Below are 23,848 nucleotides of genomic sequence, written 5' to 3'. Positions count from 1 at the left end.
CCCCGCGCTTGCGCTTACTTCCTTAGTCTCCGGCCTGCCATCTCATCCCCAAGAGAGGCCGGCCGACGCCACATGTTTGCTGTCCGGAAACTCTGAAATTCAGGCTTTTAGAACACCCCCTTCCGTTCGAATACCTACTTGAACGTCCACTGCTAACGGCGGTCTGGGGCTGGGAGGCATGGGCTGAACTACGCATGCGGGCTCAAGTGAGTCCACGTTTGACGACCAAATGCTCAATCTTCCTTTTCGTCGCTGGGCACTCGAATGTCTCGGCTGTTCACACTGGCGTGCGTGCGTGCGTGCGTGCGGCATCTGGGTAAAGCAAAAAGGTCGCAGACTCGCCAGGAGAAGCCGAGCCGGCTGGTTGCTCCGGAGCAGCACGTCTCCCAGGCCTCCGGAAACCTTGGCCTACATCACGGCAACGGGCATGAAGAGCAAAAGATGGGACTCAGAGGGCTCCAGACGAGTCCCCCAAGCTTCCCAAGTCCCGGTAGCCGAGAGTTCCCCAAGGAATAGCGGATATCATACGCTTGTAATTGGGTCTCACTCGCCCGTCACCACATCTCCATGATCCATCCAGAGCATCCGCATGATGCGTCTCTTCCTCCGCAGAATCCGAGAGACGCCCTGAAACCCACATGTCAAGTTCCCGAAACCTCACAACACACCAAGGAGCGGGAGAACCTAGGGTCTCCAGGCCCCCAATTCTATGCCTGTGAGAATCGTCCACTTCCCACTTTCCCAGCTCCCAAGTTCCCAGCAAGTGCAGACAAAACCCGACATGAGGGAAAATATCCTCCGGTGCCGAAGGCCGAAAAAAAAGGCATGGCAAGGGGGGAGAGGAGGAACTAAACATGCTAAACTAAGGCAACAGATGCTCAAGTGGGCAAAAGGCACGTCCGAACCGCATACCCGCCCCCCGTTCCGTCCGTCTGAGCGTTTCTCTTAGTCCCATGATGCCCGTCTACGCTGGACAAATCGTCATCCTGCATTGAAGTCTCCAGATTATAGGGTAGCGTTGTTCGTTTCCCATCCTGTTGGAGACTTGGAGTTGACAATAGCGACGGTTAGTCCCAAGACACCATTTACAGTAGCGCCGATTCCGGCCTCCCGTCTTGCGAGTTGCCTTCGTCTTTGCGCCCAACCGGGGTACGATATCTCGGCCGTGCTCACCGCGGACAGCTCACCGCAACAATCGTGAACCCAGATCTCGATCTTCCCATTCTCGTACAGGCAACCAAGACCGTCAAAACCTACCTAGGGGGAAAATCCAAATCGCAGAAAGTTTCGAACGCTGACACTCGGATGCATTTTTCTTCTGCAACCACCCATGTAAGCCGGACCTAAACATAAGGTAACCATAATGGCAAAAAAAACTTGATCTCGTTTAGACTACCCCCCTCGTGATCCAACCAACGACCCCAATACCACCCCTCAGACTCGAGTCGAGAGAATTAAGCCAGCCAGCCAACACACCTCCCGGGCGCACCTCATGCAGCCACGCAGCCACGAAGCCACGATCACGCTGGCACCAGCAGTTCGCAGCCCGTAGGTTCGCAGCGGGGATGGCGTCGTGGCGTCGTGGCGCGACCACAACCACCCCAGACGCACGCCGCGTGGCTTTGCGCCTCTCTCTCTCCGCATGTTCCCATTTCTTTCGGCGTCTCTCTTCCACAAAGCAACGCTTCCACAAGGTGTAGATCCCATTGAGGAATGCAAAGAGTGAAGAACGCCCCCGGATTTGCGCGCCTACCTGTCGTTCTCTAAACTCGCCTAGAAACATATCCAAGCCGTCAACAATGGTCCATCGAATTGGATGTACAAAGAGGCAAAGCCCCAAGACTCTGTCGATGCTCGGCTGTAACCATACCACACAAGCCCGTCATAAGCGTGAGTAAGTACACTCACACCACCCGCGCCGCAAGTCGAGAACCACATCGATTTCGTCGGCCAAGGACACCATCATCCGCCGGTCCGCCTGCTTTCGGCAACGGCACGCTGCCAGCATTGGCACATAGAAAGTTGATGAACCGCAAATGGACAGTGACCCACGAGCTTGTCTGAATGCCGTTTGATGTGATGAATGCCATTCTTGTGTCTTCTGGGCCAGTAATCCCACCCCGGGCCCCAAATCTTCTGACGAGACCGAATCCGTCCCTCTTCAGAGTAAACTTGCCCGGCACTCCAAGAGGCGGCCCAGTCGCGCTGCCGTGATTCCCCGCGAACACGTTGGAGAAGCTTCCACAACACATTCCGAAGCTTCCAGTCGGCTACTGAATGGAAAGCACTCCGGATGCAATCGCTAGAGTCGGGGGGAAACACAAGCCTTGCTTTACCGACAGATGTAAGGAGGCCAACCTCTCACACCGCAAAACTTTGGCCTCGCTCCATGCCGAACCAACACCGGACCCGACCAACCCGCTCCCACCAGCCCGTGCCCTCCGCCACGACGGCCCTCTCTTCGGAAGGGAAATTCCAATGCGGTTCCTCTTGGGCGCCTGACTTCTCTCAAACTCTCTTCGTCCTTCTCTCACGGGCAGCCGCGGTCGCGAGCAGATCGGGATCGGCGGACATGCCATCGATTCAACTTCACTAATACAAGTCGTAGCACTTAAGTCGACCCACCCCCTTTTGGCCACCCCCCCCTTTTGGCCACCCCATTTCTCCATCCCAGCCACCGCATTAAAACCCTACCCACGATTTTCAAACCACCACAACAATTACAAAAATCGTCCAAATGTAATTCTTTTTTATATACTTATTTATCGATATATAATAGTCTCGTATACCGAAAATGAAGTTATTCGGGCTCTTAAGGCTATTAGAAGAGGTCTCTTAGTTAATCGGGCCTCGATTAAGTTCGGAGTTCTAAGGTTAACTCTTTATAACCGTAGGAGAGGCTACTAAACGAGGGTAATAATATTCGCAGACCTCTAGAGGCTTTTTCTATAGTAAGAAGACTAGCTAGCCCAGTAGGTTCGTATTTAGTATAATTTAGGTATTATATTAACTTACGAACAGCTTATAGAATTTGCTAAGCGAGTTCTAAGATCTTAGGGGGATATAAATCCTCTTAAGAAGAGATAGATAGATACTTTCTTAAGGAGGAACCTATTAATTAAGGTCTAAAGAAGTCGTACTATCGATTCGAGGCGTCTAAATAGGGCTATTATTAATATAATTAAGTTATAGTTTAGATTACTCGATATACTAGAGATTAGCGATATTAAATAGGCTAATAGGTATAATATAGATAAGACTAGTATCCTAGAGGGTAAGGGATTTAATAGCCTGGTTTTAGGTAAAGTAGAGACTATAGTAGTGCGAAAAAAAGAGCCTAGTTCGCGTACTTAGGTATTTATTATTAAGTATATCTCTACTAATAGTCGAGCTATTAAACCACTAGTTATATACAAGGGAAAGTCGGTATAGTAGTAGTGGTTTTTACTTAAACTTAACCCTTATACTAGTTAGGAGTTTATAGTAATAAATAATAGCTAGACGACTAATAAGACTACCCTTAAGTAGTTAAAAATAGTGTTCTTACCACAGACTAAGACCCCCCCCCTTAGGGGGCTTAGTATACTTAATAAGCCTCGACTATTAGTTCTAAATAGCTATGGGAGTTATATAACGATAGAATTTATATAGGAATACTATAGAAATAACGTCTACTTATTATTCTTATTACTATATACTTCCTATATCCTCTAGCCGTTAAATATAGCTATTTTTAGACCTATTAAGTCTAAGTATAAGAAGGAGCTTAGTAAGGAGGACATAGTAAACAATTCTATTATTGTTAAAAAGCGGTACTTCTTAAGCTACTATTAGAAAGCTCGTTTAGCTAGTCTAACGTCGTTAAATATATAAAGTAAGTAGAAAGTAACTAGACTATATCCCCCTAACATAGCTAGACTACTTACTAATCTAATAGTCCTACTTAACCTAGTTATACTAACTAAAAAGACCGCAAATACTAGGTAAGTAACTAGTAATATTAGAAAAGCTATTAACTAGGTATTAGTAGCGTTTATTATTAACTAGTTAATACCTAGGAAGGCTAGCGAGCTCTATAATTAGTTAAAGTTATTTATAGAGCTTAGTCCAGACTATAATACTTAACGACTACTATTTAGAAAAGTAAAAAAGGCATTTAGTAAGTAGGCCTACTATCTAGTAGCATCTTAGTACTATATTCGAGTTCTAGAAGCCAAAGTTAACTAATTAAGGCCGCGGAAAAAAAGAGTATACTAATAGACCTAAATACTAGGTTCGTAAATATCTAGGATATATAGAGAGCTTAGGAGGACTCTAGCGACCGTCTAGTTAGTCCTAGTTAACTCGCAGGGGTCGAATTACCTAGGGAGAATAATAACTATATTATTATAGTAATAGAAGATAGTTAATTAATTAAGTATAGTTGGTAGCGATGTTTTGATACTATGTTTTGATGGGGTGGCCAAAAGGGGGGGGTGGCCAAAAGGGGGTGGGTCGACTTATAGAATACCCCTGCCATCCCGTTCGCCCAAGAATGTACCAATGCTGCTTTCAGTACTCCGTACGGAGTATGACAGCTCGCAAGCAGCATAACTTGGCCCGTCGTCCAAACAATGTCCAATTTGATTACCTACTCCATACTGCGTACACCTTTGAGGTAATTAACCCACAAACTCTATTCCATCCAAATCAGAACGGGGGAGGCAACCCGGAGACCTGACTCGCAAAGAAAAACATGAAAGCCCAGCCGACCCGGCGTCCTGGAAACCTTGAACCCGGCAATACTATACCCATTGCCCCGGATTCCTCCAAAGGCTGAACCATGTTTTTCCAACGGTCAAGTCTTTTTTTGCGGCCCCAAAATCTCGCCGCATAGTTCCGTGAAAATCGGTATAAACACATTTCCTGCTTCTCTCTACAACCAAGAACAGTTTCGTGATCCTTCCCCAAATGCCGCCATCACAACTACTTGAACAAAAAATGCATCGATAGTCACGTTCAAGTCCGTGCGCGCAAGGAAAGGATTTCAATAGCGCGATGTTATCCCGTAGCCCGCAGGCCACGGAAGGCCGCCGCAGAGATAAGCGACGGGATCGTGGCGGCGGCCCATAAGGACCGAGACCAAGGAACTGGGGCGAGTTTGCGGTTCTCGCGCCCAAAGCCTTTGCAGGCTTTTCTGGTGCCCCAAACTCGCGATCCTTCTGTTCTAGTATTCGGACTTGGCTGTCGTGAGCTTGTGATAACGCCAGGTGGAGGGTGCAAGCCTTCCAACTTCCAAAATCACGTTTCCTCATTTCTTTCTCTATCGCAATCCACGAGCGGTCGAATGAAGATCAGGAGATTAGAATCCACCCGGCCTGGAAGTGCGTCTAATTTCACAGTCTGATAATGTCGTTCAGATTGCCTTGACAGATAACCGACGGGACACCCACACGCCGCATCATGTCCTCCCCGTAAATGAGTTCGCACATCGTCATGCAAGGTCCCGCCCATCTCATCACACCTGACAATCTCGGCAGGCAGTAATCCTACGGCACAGGAACCGTAAACGACCAAACGTCACGTCCAACGCGCGGCCGCGAAATTAGACGCGGCCGTATCTAGATGCCGCTTTCACCCGCGTTCAAACCGCGTCGAGGGGGTGGACGTGTATGGTTCTCCATCTCGTATCGACTCGATTCGTTTCGGTGTACATGTACCGGTATCTCCAGAACTGTAGTAGACCATGCCGTATCACGTCGCCGCCTGTTTGAGGAATAGAAGAAGAAAGAAGCGCGTCTCGTGCTTATCTCTTCATGCATGCCTCGGGCCAAGATTTCCGAGTTCTACTAGGCATGATACGTGAATACGCACGCCGGTGGCTGCAGGATGCAGTCTCCTCAACGTCTTTGCATAATGCCTGTCTCATCTGCACTGCTGCACCGCGTGAAGCGTTGGCAATGATACAGCCTGGAGAGACAGCAGGGTAACACCGGCCTGATATGTAGAAGCACGAGCAGAAGCAGCAGCGGCATATGCGTCTCATGTATCTTGCGGCTGCTCATATCCTCGTCCATCATCGTCCTTATCAAACGCTTGTATTGCCTTGTTCAAGTTGCCGGTGACGCCTCTCATCAAACACGATCACCGCTGGGCCGGTCATTGCAATTCGCTCGCTCGCGGCGTCGCGTGTTACCCCTCATACTATGACGGCATTCTTATAGTGATGCTTCTATCTCCTTGCCTTGATCCAAGCAGCGGCATGGTAGTGATCATTTACTAGCTTGCCAAATCGCTTCTGGTTTTGTATCCCATCTTGTCTGTCCGGGGATGTCAGGGTCATGATGGCTTCTAATGAGCTGGTTCAGAACGTTTCTCAGGAGTTTAGACTGGATAACGCTGGTCACGAAAATGAGTGCCAGGAGCCTGTAACTGTCGGCAAGGTTGACAAGTTGTGCATTACGGTCAATTGATACTCCTTTGTGGGTGCTAAAATCAGGCAGAGAAGTAGGTTCAGAAGATAGAAAGAAGTTGAGGCTAAGAGACTGGCGCTACGGACCGAATCCGCCGTTCTCCTGAATCCTCTTGAGACTATTCTGTAGCTATGATTGTGTCTGGGTTGATAACATAGAGTTGAGTTAGTGTGTACACGGCCACGCAAGACTCCAGAACAACCATTGTGACACACACGAGGCTATCAGCAATCTCACAGTCTCGTAGTAGAGTCTCTGTAAGCGTTATAGACAGATATCGGCGACGTCATGGGTGGTATACCCAAGGAAAGCTGGGTGATTGAAGCGGTATTCTCCTCCCAGACTACTACTGGATATATATGAATGTGGCGCTTGACGGTGCTAACTCGCTCAGTATTATTATTCTAAGCACTGCAGACCTGTGGTAAGTTGTCATACCCCGTACAAGGTAGCCACTGACTGGTTTTTTTGCCCGCTACATATGGGTGGCATGTAGGACTGCAGACTAGCAATGGGGAAGTTGCGAGCACAACATCCAAAGCCTCGATACTGTTCATGATAAGCGCCATTGAGGGATATGTTGAGCTTGTGATTGTGGATGTGACGCAGATATGGAGATGCCTCTCAAAATGACAGAGTGATTCGACCGCCGGTGAAGAGGTAGACAATATAGGATAAAGTCGATCATATCTGGAAGACGAATGTGATATGCAAGATATCAGTATGAGAATACATCATGACAAGTAAGGTGCCGGCTACAAGGCCTTTGCCTACGCGTGAACAGTTACATGTTGTCTACCACAAATGTCAGCTCTTGTCGATGTAGCAGGATGCGATTGATGATATAAAGCCATCGTCTCGAGTGCTTCGATATGGCATGTTGATCTTCTCCACTCGTCCATTTGGGAGTACCTCAAACCGCCTGTCTGGCGACTTGTCTGAGGCGCACCATCAAGAAATGCAAAGGCGCAAGAATCATTCTTCCTCGCTTATCTCGCTATATTAGTTCGTGAGTTCTCCATCTTCCAAGACTTTGCGTAGACGTCTTGCTATGAGCCTTCGAGACACTTCAGAAAGCCAGTCGCCTGGATCTTCCAAACCTAATGGCCAAACTCATGGCTAACGGCCGGAGGGCAAGTAGGAAATTTCTTCATAATTTCATGATCTGTGCAATGCTCTGGAATATCACGGCTCTCTGAGCGACGTTGCTTGAGCTTTCAGATGAGGATTCTGAAATAAGGCTCTGTCTCCCCCGATCCCCGCTCCTTTCCATTTTGAAAACCTCAAACCAAACTTCGAAAACTTTCATTCTAGATAATGGCGCCGGCAACATGATCCGGATCAACAGGTCCCTGGAACATCTGAGGTTGTGTCGGATAAAAACCCAAGTGCCGCTTCCTCGGCGAGTCAGGACGACCTATACCCGGCGGCGGGCGGAACTGGTGGAGTCGTAAACGCGGAGACAAAGTCTATCCTAGCCGACCGGCCGGTCCCGGGTGCAGCCGGAACCGCATCCTATTGAGCCGTTCCGGGGTCACATGTTGGGCTTCCGGGGTTGGGGAGAGGTGAGAGAGGTCGAACCCCCGGACGGAAGGCCAGGTCCCAGAGTAGGAATGCCCAGGCCCGCGACTCAGCGAGGAGCGGGCACCAAGCCGGTTGGCTGCACCATCCCTTCCGGATGGACACCGATTCTGACTAGTCTCAACAGAAGAGTCTCTGAGCGGTGTGTGTCAGATGCATCAGAGCCTTTTAGCGGCCGCATCGAAGCAGCGAGTCGGCCAATAATGTCGGATTTGAGTCCCTGATTATCACGAGAACTGACTTCTCTGCATGTGGCTTGCAGCTGGAGGGTGGTATCATGGCGAGCGCGCGTGGCAGGAAAAAGCAGCAATCGGGCACGTGTGCGATTGCACCGCTCTAGGTGCTCGGGAATTGAGCTGAAAGTGCGGGCAAGAATGAAGTCGTCGTGAATTCTCACCGATCAAGACGGCCGGGGTTAATGCCTTGGCTCAGGTGAAGTTGGACTGTAGTGGAATTCCTGCGGCTCCCTTTTCCATAGCTTCATGCATCGCAACGGGGTTCCTGTGGACGAACTCAGCTAACGGTGCGTTGTCTGTTGATGGGTTCATCCATTGCCCAGGTAGCCTTCTTTAGCGGCAAGATAGCATCATGCCGGTATCGGTGAATCTTGGGCATTCTTGTCATTATTGGAAAGACCAGACTGTCGTTTGCGTGGCAGTGGTAACACCAAAAAGTTTCACATATGGAGGAGCAGAGATAACGAAACAAGGGCGTTGCAACTGCAAGTAGGTTGCCGTGGGGAGATTCCAAAGTCTGGACAGCGGTGTGGGGGTTCAGCCATTCATAGGGGCCGGCGATCGTCGGTGAGCATGCTTGCTTGCCCCGGATACTGGTACGGAGCACGGATAGGTAGTAGTGGACTGTTGGTTGTGATTCAGATCATCAGATGAGGCGTACGTTGACTGCCGGCCGAGATAGGTAGGTGAAAAGAAGCGACCCCCGCGGGCCGTGCGGAAACAAACAAGAAGTGACTGTTAGGAACGTGATGTGACGCTGACCGACGTTGACGGTTGTCGTCGCCCAGTTCCTCGCTCAACGTCTTGGGCTCGCCTTCGTGGGTGGAATGTGGGATGCTTTCAGTCTTGGATCGATGAGCTGGCACAGCTGGCAAGCTTTGGACAATGCGTTTCTCTGGACAATGGACGGGTCGATTGCGAACTTCTGTGGCTCAATAGGCCCAATTGGTTGCTCCCGAAGCGGCAGTCGTCCGATGTTTCCAAGTTCCCAAGAAAACATGGCGTCAGTTGAGGTGTCGGGTAGTGCCTGGTAGTGCAGCGCGACGACGACGAGTGACGCTCAGCGGGAGGCTTCCCCGAAAGGAGCCATCCCTGGTGAGGTCCATACATATTGAATGACATGCCCGGAAGCATCGTGTGTTAGGCTGCTGGCATTGCAAAATGCTTCGGTCAGGGTTCGTAGCTAATCTCGGGGCTTGAATCGCAAATAGAACCTCAGCCACGCCAGCGCCTCATTACCTCATCTTAGCAATACGGTATCCCCGGGCTGCGAGATTACCCCAAGTCTTCAGAGAAATGCCGTCCTCTACAGTGGGCAGAGTGAGCATTCCTGGCAGCTGCCCCGTACTCTGGCGATGAGGGCGTCGTGAGTGTGACAAGAGACAACAGAAGCCTGGCCCTTCTGGTTGTCTTTCCAAGGCGGGAGGCGGAAGACGGAGCGACGGTATGATTGTTGAATGGAACGCTGGGATGTGCTAGCGCCAGTGCAGGGGTATTTGATCGGTGAGAAGCTTCCGAGAAAACCAAGCCAAAAGGCGCCCTACCCTCACCCTCACCCAACGCGATGCGATGCAAAGGTAAACAGAAGGGGCAGCTGGACGCTGCTGAGCCAGTGGTGAGTGGCCTTGTGACAGAGCTCTCGAATCCATCGTGTGCTATCGAGGGCTGCTTAATGAGTCGCAGAGTCGCAGAGAAGAGGGCGCAAAAGTCTAAGTTTTTGAAAGTTCGGCTGGCAGAAGTTTTAGCGGGCTGTGAAGCGGCCTAGTTTGATAGGCATGGCCGCATTGGGGACAGATCCGGGGGCGAACAGACGCCATTTCCGTCAAGTCTGACAGGCTGTTGTCTCTAGGGGCTCCTCTTCTCTCCATGTTATTGCATTGGCGTTGATTGTGGTGAAGGTTGAGATCGAGGTCGAGGTTGGGGCCGTGAGACGGAAGGCGGCGAAAGTTTGAGGGTGCTGGCACTAATGACCAACGTCTTTTGTCGTTGGCGGGCTCTCACTGCGCAAGCCAAGCATTCCTCATGGCTCTGGTGTGCGTCTGTGATGGTCTGGTGCCAGAGAGTCGTCTGCTGTGCTCAGCGGTGCCCACTGCCCGCACCCATTAGTGCTCACCAAGTTATGCATGATGCCGCTGTGTGTTTGCTGTCGGTGCTCGAGAGTCGTAGTCGATACTTGAGTGCTCGTGGGCCCCCCAAGGGGAGAGCGAGGCTGGCCCAGGTTCCAGGCTAGGATAGCATGCACAATAACGGGTCATGGGCATGGCTGTAATTCTCGGGTCGAGCTCGTCGTACTGAGCGGGACGTCTATGGGAACACATGTATCCGCACGGAGTAGAGGCAGACTCTGAGAGTCCGAATTGGTCGAAAGGGACGATGATGTCAGGGACCTCGGTAGACCGGTAGGTACGGATACGGATATCTTGTGGCGTACGGCCGGCGTGCGGCGTAGGTGCTGGATTGCGACACTCTGAAATGCACGAATATCCGTATTGGCAATACTCCGTACCGGTAGAGGAGAGGCTGGAGACGTAAAAGCTGGTGTGCGGACAGTCAGCTGAAGCGTGGCTCGGGGCTCTGTTCCCTGCCCTGCCCTGGAGCGATCGCCTCCCAAGTCAGATCAGGTGGCCTTGGTGCCCACCTTATTATGTTAAGGGTACGAGAGAAAATGCGGGCAGAGGGGGGGAAACGAGAGAAATGGGTGCTCTGGAGGTGGTCTCTGGAGACTGGAGATGGACTGAAGACTGGAGATTTCGGGGAGTAGGAAACACAATTGCGAACTGTGGCAAGTGGTAAAACACGCGACCAAAAAGGACCCTTGTGGCCATCCCATCCGAGTATGTTTAGTTGAGCCGCCGATACGGTCAAGGTACAAAGTAAGGTCGGCAATCGAGTAAATACTGGTGAGGTATCGTGGATATTCAGGGCGCAATTGTTCAATGGGCGGAGAGAGCGACGGGATCAGCATGTACCTGCAAGGTGTGGCTGGCTCCGGCTGCAACTGTGTTTGTCTCCGGTTGCTCACCTTTCTCCAGACCTAAGAGGAAGAAGTGGGAGCAATGGAGAGAGAGACACTGGAGTCCTGGAGGATGTGCGTGCACACAACGGATACACTGCAACAGCGGGGAGAGCGGGCGGGGGCACTGTGCGACATCGGGCGTGTTTCTGACAAAGTCGAGTCTGGACTCTTTTTGAAATGTTTTAATTCTTTACGCAATTGAGAGTATTAGGTAAGAAAGTCTGACTCTTTCCTTCTTGTCTGTTTCTTGCCTTGTTCCTTTCTCCGATTTCGTAATCTTGAGAAAGAGGAAGGCATGTCCCAGCACGTCAAGACTCAAAAAGCAGGTGCGAATTGAGGTAGAGGAAAGAGCAGAAGGTGAGGGAAGGAACGACACCGACATCATTCATTCCATGGCATCGGTGACTGCCCTCGTTCCTGCCCCGCGAGAACACCCACAATACCCTAGGTAGGTACTTCGTACGATGTACATCACTCAGGTACCTGGCACAGTGTCTGGGGCTCAGGGTAAGGTAGGTACGTAGCTGTCATCCCACTCTGTAACCTGTCCCAACCCCACTACACCCTCGCATCCGCCCTGTCCGCGCCGTGGTCGTCAGTCTGCTGGCGGCGCTGGCCCTGCTTTAATCGCCATAAAAAGTACCTGCTTGGGTTCTGGAACGAGGTATCTTGGCCATCTGCTGAATGGAAGTGAGGTACTCAATACGAGTCAATACTTGTCAGACTCAATCTCCGACAGCCAAATATGCCTCCGACGGTACATAGCTTCACACATGTTCGCATGACTCCAAGGTACTCAGCAAGTATCGGAGACATTCCCATTCTCATTGTACTATAGTCACTCTATCCTGCTTTTGCGGCTTGCCCTCTTCCTCGTTCCCTGTCGTTGTTGCCGCTCCCGACTATCGCTGCCCTCCACTGCGTAGGCAAGGTAGGTACGAAGGTATTGTGCTCGCTGCTTCCAGCCAAATACGCCCTGTGACCGGTCACCGCCGCATGCCCCTTTGCATTCTCTCCGTCTTTTCCCACGATTGACACACAAGGGCTCAACCAAACAAGACGTGCCCGTACCTCACCTCCTCACCTCCGAGTCTTGTCCTCTGACAAAACTCACGATCTATCCGTCTTACTACCTCCCTCCCTCCCTCCTCTCATACCCTCCTTTCTCTTCTCCTCCTCAACACCTACGCGCCGCACGGGCAGCGACAGCAATATCTCTTCGCGGCATCGCCCAACCACAGACCAGCCTCTCCCACCACATCTACACCCTAGGTACTGCCCTCAACCGACACCGGGGCCACCTCTGCGTCACTCTTTCGTCCCATCACTCTCACTCTGCCCCTCGTCTCACTGAAAGAAGGGTTCTCCAACACAACCTCCCCAACCAACTTTTCCCATCCGGCCTGGTGTTCTCTGCCCTATCCAACTCCTCTCGTTCGGATCGACGCCTCGAAATTCTCCTTTCGCCAATCCTTCCCCAACTCTCCATCTGCCGCCCTCCGCCATGGCTCAATCCACCGAGCCGCGGAGGCGGTTCGTCCCCGTTCCTATCGAGACCACCTTCGAGTCTGTACGTAAGACTACCGAGCAACAACCGCAATCTCAGCAACAGCAACATCAAACAGGCCCGGCACCTGAGTTGACTCCCGAACACACCCCGCGAACGCCCTCTCCCAATCCTTTCGAGCAGCGGATGCAGCAGCCGCCGCCGCAATTGCATTCTCTTCAAACCCAGCCGGCACCGAGACGCCGCTTCGCTCCTCAACTTATCGAGACCTCTAGGCGCGCCCGTAGGGAGGGCGACGCTGGTCCTGCCACTCGCCCGAGCGATAAGACCGACATCACACCCTACACAAATCATATCTACCTCCAACGGAACAAGTCGAGACGCAAGTTGAACGATGGCGCTGCTTCGCCCGCTTCCCAGACTCAACAGATTCAGAGGCAACCAAAGGGCGCACGAAGAGAGTCGGAAGATGAGAATGCAGGCACCTACATGTTGGAATGGGCTGCCATGGAGGCTGAACGCCAGATGCAAGAGGCTGCTCTGGCAGCGTTCCCCAACAGTCGCCCGCGTGAGGGAGGCGCCGCCCATTTCTACTTCAGAGAGAGCTCGGGAGACGACAGCACGCCAGAGAGCGTCTCACCACAGCAGACCGGTACTCAGGCCAAGCAAAGGGGCCGCCATGGCCATGCTCCCCGCCGCAAGTCTTCAGAAGTTGGATATTGGCAAAAGGAGATGCAGAAGCATGCCCAGGATCTGGCTGTTGCCAGAGGCGAGCACGCGCCTGTCTTTGACGATGACGACGACGAAAGCACCAAGAACGATTCCGAACTCGACAGGATGGAACTCGACACCCCGCCGGATCCCATGTGGTTGACGAACAAGAGGAACCACACCACCGACACCAGCTCCAAGGGACCATTGGAACCGATTGGCGAGAGTTTCATGCCGCTGATCGCGCCTGACCCAATCGCTACCCAAGATACGCGGCGCCCGGAGCTTCCTCCCCCAGAGCCGGTGAGCAAGCCCATTGGCGAAACTGGCATGCCATACATTCCGCCAGACGCGGCCAGCAAGCCTGCCCAGGTGCCTATCGCTGCACCTGCGCAGGTCGTTCCCGAAACTGGCTTCCGAAAGCCCCAAGGCGGATTTGGCCGCCCGTTCGGCAACTTCGGACTCCCTGCGGAGACGAGCGAGTTTCGCAAGATGCGCAAGGCGGCGTCCCCGCCGATGCTGGGCAAGGACCTGATTTTCCGAAAATGCCCCTCGCCGAAGCAGACCAAGCTTGAGCCGGACCACCCCTTCACCGAAGGCCCGACCGTCGAGGAGAGAAACAGGGATGCCACGGGCGAAGCCGGCTTGTGGAGGGGCTACTGCTTCCGGGGCAGCGAAAGCGATCAGGCCATTGTACCACCACATCTTCAAGGCCCCAGAATGCTGCATACACCGCTTCCAGCCGCCACCCCTGCGGACCCATTCGCCGCAGCCTTTAGCAAGAGCTCATTGACGGATGAGCCTGGATCGGACTATGCGTCTGCGACTCTGACACCAAACACAGCTGAGCACCGCGTTCGATCGGGTGAGGCCAAGGGTCTTCACATGCTCGCTGGCCTTGAGGACCGCCTCAAGCGCGAAAAAGCATTGGAGGAGAAGATTGCATCGGAATTCGACGACATCTTTATCACGCAGGTCTACAACTACTTGTCGCTGGGATACCCCGCCATGGCAAGGGCCTTTGACGAGGAGCTCGCCAAGATTGCTCAAGTCAGTGTCGAAGAGCTTGAAGCTGATGACGCGAAGCAGATGGCAAGTGGTCATTTGATGGAGCCGGCTGAGGCTGAGTTGGCAGAGGAGAAGAGATGCCCGAGATGGAAGGCGCTAAAATCCTACATCTACGAGTGGGCTAGACAACACCCGGATCTGGACAGCCTGGATTCCCTCGCATGGGGTGTACGAGAGAGACGAGGCAGCTGGGCCATTTAGACGGTCGACACAACAGTACGAGAGAAAAAAAGCAAATGTGCAGTTTTTGACATTTCGCCATTGGAGACGAGGATTCAACGGGCAACACAGCATGGTCGAACCGAGCAGAAGAGCAGCATACTGGGTGATTTGATAGAGGCAGTGCGATTTCAACGAGGCGTTTCACATTGTCTCCCACCTTTCTCAACAGGGAGAACTTTTTTTTTTTGGTAGCAACCGGCATGACTTGGTGGTTTGATACAGGACAAAACACGAGGTGTTGAGGGCCTAGAACGACAAGAGGAGCTGCAAGCTCGCATTCTAGATGCTGCCTGTGGGGTCAAAGCAGGTGGAGAGGAACAGCATTCGGACACAAACGGGAATGGGCCGCAGCAACGTTGTGGGTCACGTCGAGAAGAGGATGCAGAGTGCAGATGCTCCCAACGCGGAGAATTTGAGGCATCAGTGAGGATGACAGAATGTACACGAACCCTACCTTCAGGGGTGCTGACACCGCAGAGGGCAATGGGTTTTCAATAGGTACATTGGAATGCGAATTCAACGGCAACGGCCGTTTGATTTGACTCAGCATCTCGTTGCTGCTTCTCACTGCGGTGGTTTCTCACTGCGATGATGTATGCACGTTTATGTGACTGCTTTGTGAATATGATCTGCGCACAACACACATTGATGAGGTTACGGGTACTAATGACGAGTGTGGAAGAGACGAACAAATTCATGGGTGTCACAGCACGGTTCAAGACGAGGGCATTTCCAACAAAATAGCCTTCAGCCTAAGCTAATTAGTCCTGAGCGGCCAAATTCCAACAACATATTTCTAGCCAAGGAGGTCTATAAAACGTCTCGTGTGTTACTTGACACCTTACATAGCTCTGAACAATAATACCATCTGCTGTTAAATTGAGTAGGCTGAGGCCAGGGAAGACTTTCATGAAAGCTCGGCGGCAGGTGTGATATATTATGGGATGTATAAAGCCAAAGTTTGAGAACCTGCCTGAGCCTGGAACCGATGCCGTATACGGCTTTGCTATCGGCATCTGGGGTAGCCGCCGTTCGGTGCGGGGCCGGCGGTCGAAGCCCGTCTTTATTCTTTTACATTCTCGTTGGACTTTGGTGCTTCTTGAACTCCGAGTTAAGACGACACCATGACCGACTTCTGTGATCCCAGCCACAATCAGCACTTTGTGTCCTTTTCTTTAATCCCTTCTTCTAGTCTCGTTTAACTTGAGTTGCCACTCACATCCCCTTCCGAGATGAGTTTACTCCTCTTAAACCCAACTCGTTTCTGGTGCAGAATTCGTATCAGTACGAGCATCGCCGTGGTATCAAAGCCAAATCAAGATCAAATGCTCATGAACTCTCTCGAAAGCAACTCAATTCTACAGATCCTATCATGTCATTAAGCCTTTCTTCCCAAACCCCCCAACAACATCCGCAAAACCCTCACACAAAGAACTCGTTGATCGTCTTAACAACCTCCTCGGGCGCCTGCTCCGGGATATAATGCCCACTCTCCACACTCCTCCCCTGAACCTCAACCCCCTCCCCAGCAACCTTCCTCCACTCGCCCACCGCATCAAAACACTTCTCAATCACCCCGTGCTTCCCCCAAAGCACAACAAGCGGCGTCCGCAACACCCTCCCCTCCCTCAGATCCGCCTCCGCCTCTTCGAGATCCAACGTCGCGCTCGCGCGGTAGTCGTTGCACATGGCGCCCACGGCCTCCGGCTGGCCCATGACCTGCGCGTAGAACTCGAAGTCCTCCTCTCTGAAGATTTGCAGGCCCGTGAGCTGGCGTCCGCCCATGAAGAGCTCGAGAAACTTGCGCGGCGCGGCGTTGATGAGGGTTTCGGGTAGAGGCGAGGGTTGGATGAGGAAGAACCAGTGGAAATACGCCTTTGCGAAGTCGAGGTTCGTGGTCTCGTACATCACCAGCGTGGGACAGATGTCTAGGAAGATTGCTCTGCGGATGCGGGAGGGGAAGTCTACGCACAACTTGTGCGCGACCCTCGCGCCGCGGTCGTGGGCGCAGACGTAGAAGGAGGTGTCCTCGTCGTAGCCTAGGGAGTCCATGACGGCGATGCAGTCCCGCGCCATGGCGGATTTGGCGTAGGAGGGGACGCCATCTGGTTTCGAGCTGTTGCCGTAGCCGCGGATGTCGATTGCGATGACGGCGTAGCGGTCTTTGACGGCGGTTGCGACGCTGTGCCAGATGTGGTGGCTTTGGGGGAAGCCGTGGAGGAGGAGGAGGGGCGGGAGGGAGGAGGTGGTTGCGTCGCCGCTTTTGATGCCGTGGATTACGACGTCGGGGGAGGTTTGGGTTGTTACTGTGAAGGGGGAGAAGCCTTCAAAGGTCGTCATGGTTTCTTGTTTGATGGTGTTTTAGAGTGTAGATGATCTTTGGATAGTTGTTGAGACTGGATATAATAGCTTATTCGTATTCACGCCTTGGCTTTCTGGAGTTGTGTGAGATGTCTGCGATGCAGTTTCTTGGGGTTTATAATATCAGGATGGAAGTTGACGCCCTTTGCAATTACATGCGGCTAATATTTGACGCGGAGTAAGGTAATGCGATGTGACGCCACGACTTGCCCGCCCACGTTTACTCATCTTACACGGCCAAATGTCGATTTTCCCCGCTCGCGCTAAGATCGCTGACAAGACGATTAAGATGACTGCTTTACGCCGCCACAGCGATATCAATACGAAGGTCTAAATCATCGGGGTAGTGCGTATTTTTCCCGTTCAGACGCTTCCATAGAAACCGGCTAAACTGAACAACCGCGGGTTCTGAGAAGCCGAACGCACAGTTTGGAGAGCCAGAGTTGCACTATTATCAACTTCCATCTCCTACATTGCAATATGTCTCTTAACCACAACGCACGATAGTCCACTTCGAAGCGAACCTCTGGGATCTGTCAGGTGGGGGAGAGAGCCTTGACCGTTCCGATGCTTTTGTTCCCAAGAGACCCAACCACACACAAGACCCCATCCCTGTCCGACCCTAATCCACGTCGTGATCCACTATCTACGACATACAAACATCAGCGCCTAGGGCTCGCCAGATTGTCATCCCCGCCCAAAGCGGGTTGATTCCACGGCGTTGTGGCAGAGTGGTCTAATGCGCAAGACTAGAAATCTTGTTCCTTCGGGAGCGTCTGTTCGAATCAGGCCAACGTCGAATCATTCTTTTGCTGGATCCCCAGATTCTAATTTTTGTAAGTTTTGTTGAGACGAGTGACTTGCTCGTGAATTTTCATGGCATTGCTGCTATCCAGGGTGCGCGATGCCCTCAGACATAACTCAAAGAAGTAACGGAATGGATGGCAACATGGTTGGTTGAGATCACAGCCCTCGCCCTTCAAATCCCCGAAAAGAAAACCCCCTCCCAATCTCGTCACCCTCCTCCATCACAAACGTACTCGAGCCCGTATAATAAGCCTGTCCACTCACCTCAACCCTCCAAGCCCTCCTCCCACCAACCTCAACCTCCTCCACGGGCGTCCCTACAAACGCCCCGCGATCCCCGCCAACACCCCTCGATACAAGACTGTGATATGTCCACGACTGGCCCAGTTTCCTCTCGCCCCGCGCAGCAGCTAACGCAACACGCGCCTGCACGACTGAACCCGTTGGACTCCGATCAACTTGCTGGTCGCCGAAGAAATACAGCCCCGTCTCCGCGCCCGCGCAGCCTTGTGCTGTAGGGAGGACGTCGTTACTACCTGTGTCGGTGACCATGATGCCGTAGAGATACTGCGAGCCCGGGACCGTCTCGTCGTCTGCGGGATCTTCAAGGCGGGCGCGGAGGTCTGCTGAGGCGTTGAAGGCTTGCTTGAGCTTCTTGGTTGCGTTACTGAGGCCGCTGACGTCCGGCTTCGAAAGAGACGACGGAAAGCCCAGAGCCGCAGTGGAGACGACGGCATAGAATGCACCTCCAAACGCAACGTCCATCGTCACGGTTGCGGCGTCACCTAGCTCCGGCCACCCTAGATCCCGCGGGATCGGAACAGAGAGATCGACAGCCGTAGCGAAAGTCGGCACAGAAAGAAACGTAATGCGCCTTCCCGTATCCGTCTTCCACCCCGAGATGTCCCCGGTGCTGCCATCCACGTCCACCCTCACAACAGGAACCGTGAGTCTCACCACCCCAACGGGCGCATGCAACCTGACCTCCACCGTTTGCCGCTCCTCATCAACAACCAGCTCCCGCCGCCGCGGGAAGACCGTCTCGTCCGCGCAGTCGACGAGAAACCTGCCGAGCGCGAGGGTGGCGTGCCCGCACATCGCGCCGTACCCCTCGTGCGTGAGGAATAAGGCGCCCATGTGCGCTTCGCCTGCGTCGACGAGTTCTGTGTGGGGCCGGAGGACGGCGCCGTACATGTCCGCGTGGCCGCGCGGTTCATAGATTATGCTGCGGCGGATGTGGTCGTGGTCGGTTTGGGCGAGGGAACGCTGTTCGAGGAGGGTGCCGCTGGAGGAGTGGAGTTGGTCACCGGTTAGGGGATGGGGTCTCTCATTGAGGGTGAAGGTGGTTTACTCGGAATGTGAGAGATGCTGGTGGAGGTAGACTTACGGTATGTCTGGGTAGCCGGCGTATACGATGCGCGCCGGCTCTCCGGCCGTGTGCATCTCCACGGTCCGGATCTCGGTGCCCGCGAAGGGCGGTAGGAAGGATGGCAGGTTCATGATGGGTGAGTCAACCGAAGATTCGTAAGTTTGATGCTCTCTATAAGCCTCGAATTCCACTTGCTGTCAAGGCTTTTGGGAAACCTGCACGGGGGATGATGTAGTTGCAAGAAAGGGCGCAGCGTCAGCCGCTGACATCCGCTTCGCAATCCTCCGAGTCGGGCTCCACCTTTTCCGGCCGCGGGTTGCCGATGTCGGGGGTGTGTTCACCGTGACGGCGGCGCCGGAGCGAGTGCATGTCGGCATTCCGTAAATCAAGGGGTGTCTCTCAGTGCACATATCGAATACCAGAAGTCCTGGTGAATAGATCCTGATGAACAGAACCTGATGAACAGACAGGCTACTCAAGACTCGAGATGATCAAAACCCATAATGCTTCCTAGCAACCACGGGCAAGATCAAGCTCAGATTAGCAACAAGCAGCTCGCTCACAATTTGGTCAAACATGAATCACTCAGGCAGGACGATGTAAACATGGCTTAAGCAATCCTATCGATTCCCTTGAGAGACCCTCACTTCTTGCAGTCAAGCAGCACGCCTTTTCAGGCGCCAGACTACCCAACAACCACCACGTTTCGCTGCCGCCATCTTTGCAACTAGCTAAGTCCTGAGCTACCCTCAATGGAGTGAAGAGTCATGTTTTGAGATTGCATCTTCTGCAACGGGGTTCAAGTGTTGAGATGAAAACTCGGTTTCGACTTCTCCGACACGTGCCCTGACCTGCCGTTTGTCTCATATAGGTATTGATCGCTGGTGGCCTTTCGTGGGAGGGGTTCTGTTATAGTCACCATCACGAACACCTACTGCGTTTTGGGATGTCGGGGTTCATCACAAATATACTCACACTTAACAGCTCTTTGCCTCTACCAGGTTATACGGCGGCCATCTAAGTAATTGGTATCTGCGGCTGAGAACCAACTTATGATGGTAGCGTATGGTGTTGGCAGAAGGTAAAATAAACCCATTCTCGACAGCTTGAAGCCCCAATAGTATTTCCTTTTGGTTCTGTAGTCGTATGCGAATTGAGAGGAGAGATCTGCTGCATAGTCAACATGGTATGAAGAGGCTCGCTCAAACCAAAGTCTCGTGGGAAATGAGCCCACAGGCTTGTAAGCAGAAGAAATCCGTGATCTCCCCTCCGCAACCAAGTAGTGACCGCCTTAGGGACCGGGAAGACCCTGACTCAAATAGGCCGCCGTGCGAGCCATACGGCTGCGAACTGATCCGACGTTCACAATTACCAAACTCTGGTTCCGAGCTTCCGCACTCAACTTCGGACGACCCCCTTCAAAGGCTGGAAGTGGTTTGTTCACGGGGGCCTTGAGACTCGCCGAATCGGCAGCGGTAGCGATAGCGACCACTCTCAGTGACTTACTCACCTTAACTGTGACTGGAAGCCGTAGACCCCTTACTCGCCTCGGATTCTCCCAATCCTGCTCTTGAACCAACGCTGTTTATCCGATGTTTCTGAGGGGATGTAAGTGGCGATTTGACAACGGATCGAGGCTTCCGGTTCTAGAAGCTGGTGTTGAAGAGATTGAGAAAGACGAGAGGGTTGATGAGGGGGCGAGTAGTCACCTGCAAGTGATTTACGCACTTTGACTAGGGCGATGAATGCTGTCACCCTCAAAAGTATCTCATTTCGAGAATGAAGATATATTAGTGCAACCATTGTGAATTGACGAGAAGTGTCAGCCTCCCGCCACCCGACATGGGTAGCCTATTGAATCGGAATCTAGAGTCCAGTCTATTCCCGTTCATAGGATTGTATCCTGCCCCGAAGAAGGCTGCACTCTTGAAGCCAATCGCAGCCCTACCATCTTACGCTTACACCAACCATCGTCCTCACCTAACTACCCAGATCTCACGCACACCACAAGTCTATTCATGGCCACAATCCTCCTTCCCCTCATCTCACACCTCCCTCAGATCAAGTTAAGAGTCCCGTAAGACTAGCCGCAATGATCCTAGTACAAACGGGATCGCGCTCCGCCGTATTAGGTTCACGGCCACATTTCTGACAAGACTCACGGGCTCCTGCAAGATCGTCTGCGGGTGAAGCCTGGAGCTGAACACACATACCTTCCCTCTGATGCATCGCCGGCCCGTCGGTAAGCCCTGTATCCCAGTCTTGCCCATCATGATCTCACTCTACCGTACCTGCTCACCCAAACACCCGAAAATCTCGTACTCTAAACCCATACCATCAAAGTACTGACAAACCAGACACGATTCATCCACCATTCTGAACTTCTGGTCCAGGCCTGCACGCGTGGCCTCTCCCCATTCGAACTTGCATGATCAGCACGACAGATCCGGTTCACGAATCTCGAGTCCAAACTGGGAGTGGGGTGGGTGTATGCACCACCGCACGACCTCATGTGCAGAAACCAATCCACATAACGATCCGAAAATCTCACACCAAGGCTACCAAAAACGTAAAAAGGTCACCTCCCTCTCCTCCTGCCCGTCTCGGGCGTCGGGAAACGTTGCTAGAATGTGACCCTTCTTTCTTCTACGTTGTTGTTCTTTCTCTCCTGTACTTTTTCCCGCTGCAACTCTAATACCCGTTACCAGCTCGCTTTCCGAACCCCTTAGCTCAGACCTATTACCCTCAGACCGCAAAGTTTCATCAACAGAGCTGCAGAGAAGAGAGAGAGAAAACACTCCATGAAGCTGCAGCAGCGCTTCCACCACGCGCTCTCGAGATGCACATCTCACCCCCAGTGTACCGGCCCCCTCTCTCGACACTATCCCTCCTCCGCCTCCTCTTACTCCTCCTGCTCAGCAACATCGTCCTCGGCAGCACAACAACCACTCTGACCCCGACCACAACCAGCACACAAAATCAAAGAAATGAACCAGCGGCACCCCCGAACCGCGCCTACAAGGCCCCGCACCTAACCATCACTCCGGCCCCGGACCCGGTCTTCGCATCGCACCGTCTTCTCCGCGCCCGCCAAGGCGACCCCCGGTCCTCGGACGGCCGCACGAATTTCATCGCGTGGTACTCCCAGTCCGGCGCCTGGGTCTCGGCGACATGTCCGGCAGACAATTACTTTGCTGCGGATAGTAAGTTTGGGGTCTGTTGTCCGCGGAATAATCCCTTCTGTGAGATGGCGACATCGTGTGGCGGGCCGTTTGGGAATTATGCTGTTGGGCCGACTGGACAGGCCGACTGGTAAGGACTGACCACTTTCATTTCTTTCCTTTTCATGCCTGGCCGAATCTTGGGGACCATGGAAGATTGCGCAAAAAGGACGCGTACTAATCGGAGAGGGTAGTGGACCGAGCAACACGTGCGACACAATCACCATGCTACAAACGCAAGGCAGCACCGACGCGAGGAGAATTATCTTCTGCATCGCCATGTCGGAGCTCTACGTTCTCCCCATGACTTGGTACCGTGTCACACATCCACGTAAGTACCCCGGTCCTTTTTCCCTTAACCCCGTTACGTACGAGACTCTATCCTGGACTATTTCTACCTACGTGTCATTCTAACAACACGGGTTTCCGCATTCTTCTAGTCCCAGAAGCCTCCGTCGCAACAGTAACGGTGACCCAAAGCACAACGGTGACGGCAACTCCCCGGGCCGGAGGGAGCCGCATGAGTGGGCAAGCCAGCAGCCCCTCCCGTTCGCCGCCTACCATGATAGCTCTGGTGGTGGCTGCGATGATCTCGTGCTTGGCTCTTGCTGTACCATGAGGAAGCCTCCATGAGTAAACGTAGAGACACAGATGGGCCACCGCGTCTTGGATTTAGGTTACCACACCCATGGCTAGGCAAGCCTGCAACTACCTCATATTGAAGACAGTTATGGTGAGCCAAGTTACTAGGGCTGGCGGCACTGTAATCTCACGCATGAGGCAATACAGTTGCAGAGCCCGTTCTCCGCTAAAGAAAGCGGCCATGTTGCAAAGAAAGCAATTAGGCCAGAACGGAAGAAAAGTTAGGGATCATGAGGCAGGGTATTGGACAGTGTAGAAGAAACCACGACGATATCAATGAACTGGCTGGGTTAAACATAAGGAAACATAAGGTAAACTTACCTTATCTTGATAGGGGCATCACCAGACAGGGACGGGAAAGAGACAATATGCTCGGCTAAACTCCCACATGTACTCAGTACATGACCAGCAGCTTCCAACTGCACATCTTTTTCTAGCGAGCACAAAACGCATAGACCATCTTTTCTTATAATCGATATCAATGGAAATCTGTTTTCATTAATACAATCACTAAAGGGAACATTATTTTCCACGAAGAGTCCAGGTCATCATAGGCCCGAGGGTACCTTTCTCGTCGGCCGCATGTGGACTCCCTGCCCGGCACCCACCGCCGGGCCCACACCGGGACTAATCGGCCCAGCCCGCCCTTCCAATC

The 23,848-nt window shown here is 52.7% G+C and overlaps 5 protein-coding genes and 1 non-coding gene across 6 annotated transcripts; 4 read left to right on the top strand and 2 right to left on the bottom strand.

Moving 5' to 3' along the window:
- Positions 1-99: 99 nt before the first annotated feature.
- Positions 100-312, bottom strand: CLUP02_16228 (uncharacterized protein; the record flags this gene model as incomplete). Its single annotated transcript, XM_049295152.1, has 1 exon — positions 100-312. The coding sequence occupies one exon, from the start codon at positions 310-312 to the stop codon at positions 100-102; it is 213 nt and encodes a 70-aa protein (XP_049152299.1).
- Positions 313-567: 255 nt separating this feature from the next.
- On the top strand, positions 568-852 carry CLUP02_16227 (uncharacterized protein; the record flags this gene model as incomplete). Its single annotated transcript, XM_049295151.1, has 1 exon — positions 568-852. One exon carries the CDS (start codon positions 568-570, stop codon positions 850-852), a length of 285 nt encoding a protein of 94 aa, XP_049152298.1.
- An 11,178-nt stretch (positions 853-12,030) lies between these two features.
- Positions 12,031-14,772, top strand: CLUP02_16226 (uncharacterized protein; the record flags this gene model as incomplete). Its single annotated transcript, XM_049295150.1, has 4 exons — positions 12,031-12,060; positions 12,124-12,216; positions 12,251-12,592; positions 12,646-14,772. The coding sequence occupies 4 exons, from the start codon at positions 12,031-12,033 to the stop codon at positions 14,770-14,772; spliced, it is 2,592 nt and encodes an 863-aa protein (XP_049152297.1).
- Positions 14,773-16,215: 1,443 nt separating this feature from the next.
- Positions 16,216-19,699, bottom strand: CLUP02_16225 (proline racemase; the record flags this gene model as incomplete). The annotated part of the gene is made up of 5 exons (XM_049295149.1): positions 16,216-17,138; positions 17,657-17,687; positions 18,226-19,246; positions 19,349-19,524; positions 19,598-19,699. 5 exons carry the CDS (start codon positions 19,697-19,699, stop codon positions 16,216-16,218), a joined length of 2,253 nt encoding a protein of 750 aa, XP_049152296.1.
- Positions 17,872-17,953, top strand: CLUP02_tRNA326. Its single transcript has one exon. It is a non-coding gene; the product is annotated as a tRNA-Ser (tRNA).
- A 2,470-nt stretch (positions 19,700-22,169) lies between the features above and the next one.
- Positions 22,170-23,184, top strand: CLUP02_16224 (uncharacterized protein; the record flags this gene model as incomplete). The annotated part of the gene is made up of 3 exons (XM_049295148.1): positions 22,170-22,642; positions 22,746-22,919; positions 22,992-23,184. The coding sequence occupies 3 exons, from the start codon at positions 22,170-22,172 to the stop codon at positions 23,182-23,184; spliced, it is 840 nt and encodes a 279-aa protein (XP_049152295.1).
- Positions 23,185-23,848: the final 664 nt, after the last annotated feature.

This window comes from Colletotrichum lupini, chromosome 9 (assembly GCF_023278565.1).
Source record: "Colletotrichum lupini chromosome 9, complete sequence".
Classification (NCBI taxonomy): Eukaryota; Fungi; Ascomycota; class Sordariomycetes; order Glomerellales; family Glomerellaceae; genus Colletotrichum; species Colletotrichum lupini.
The sequence above is the reverse complement of the archived record's forward strand: the minus strand, read 5'-3'. Positions and strand labels throughout refer to the sequence as shown.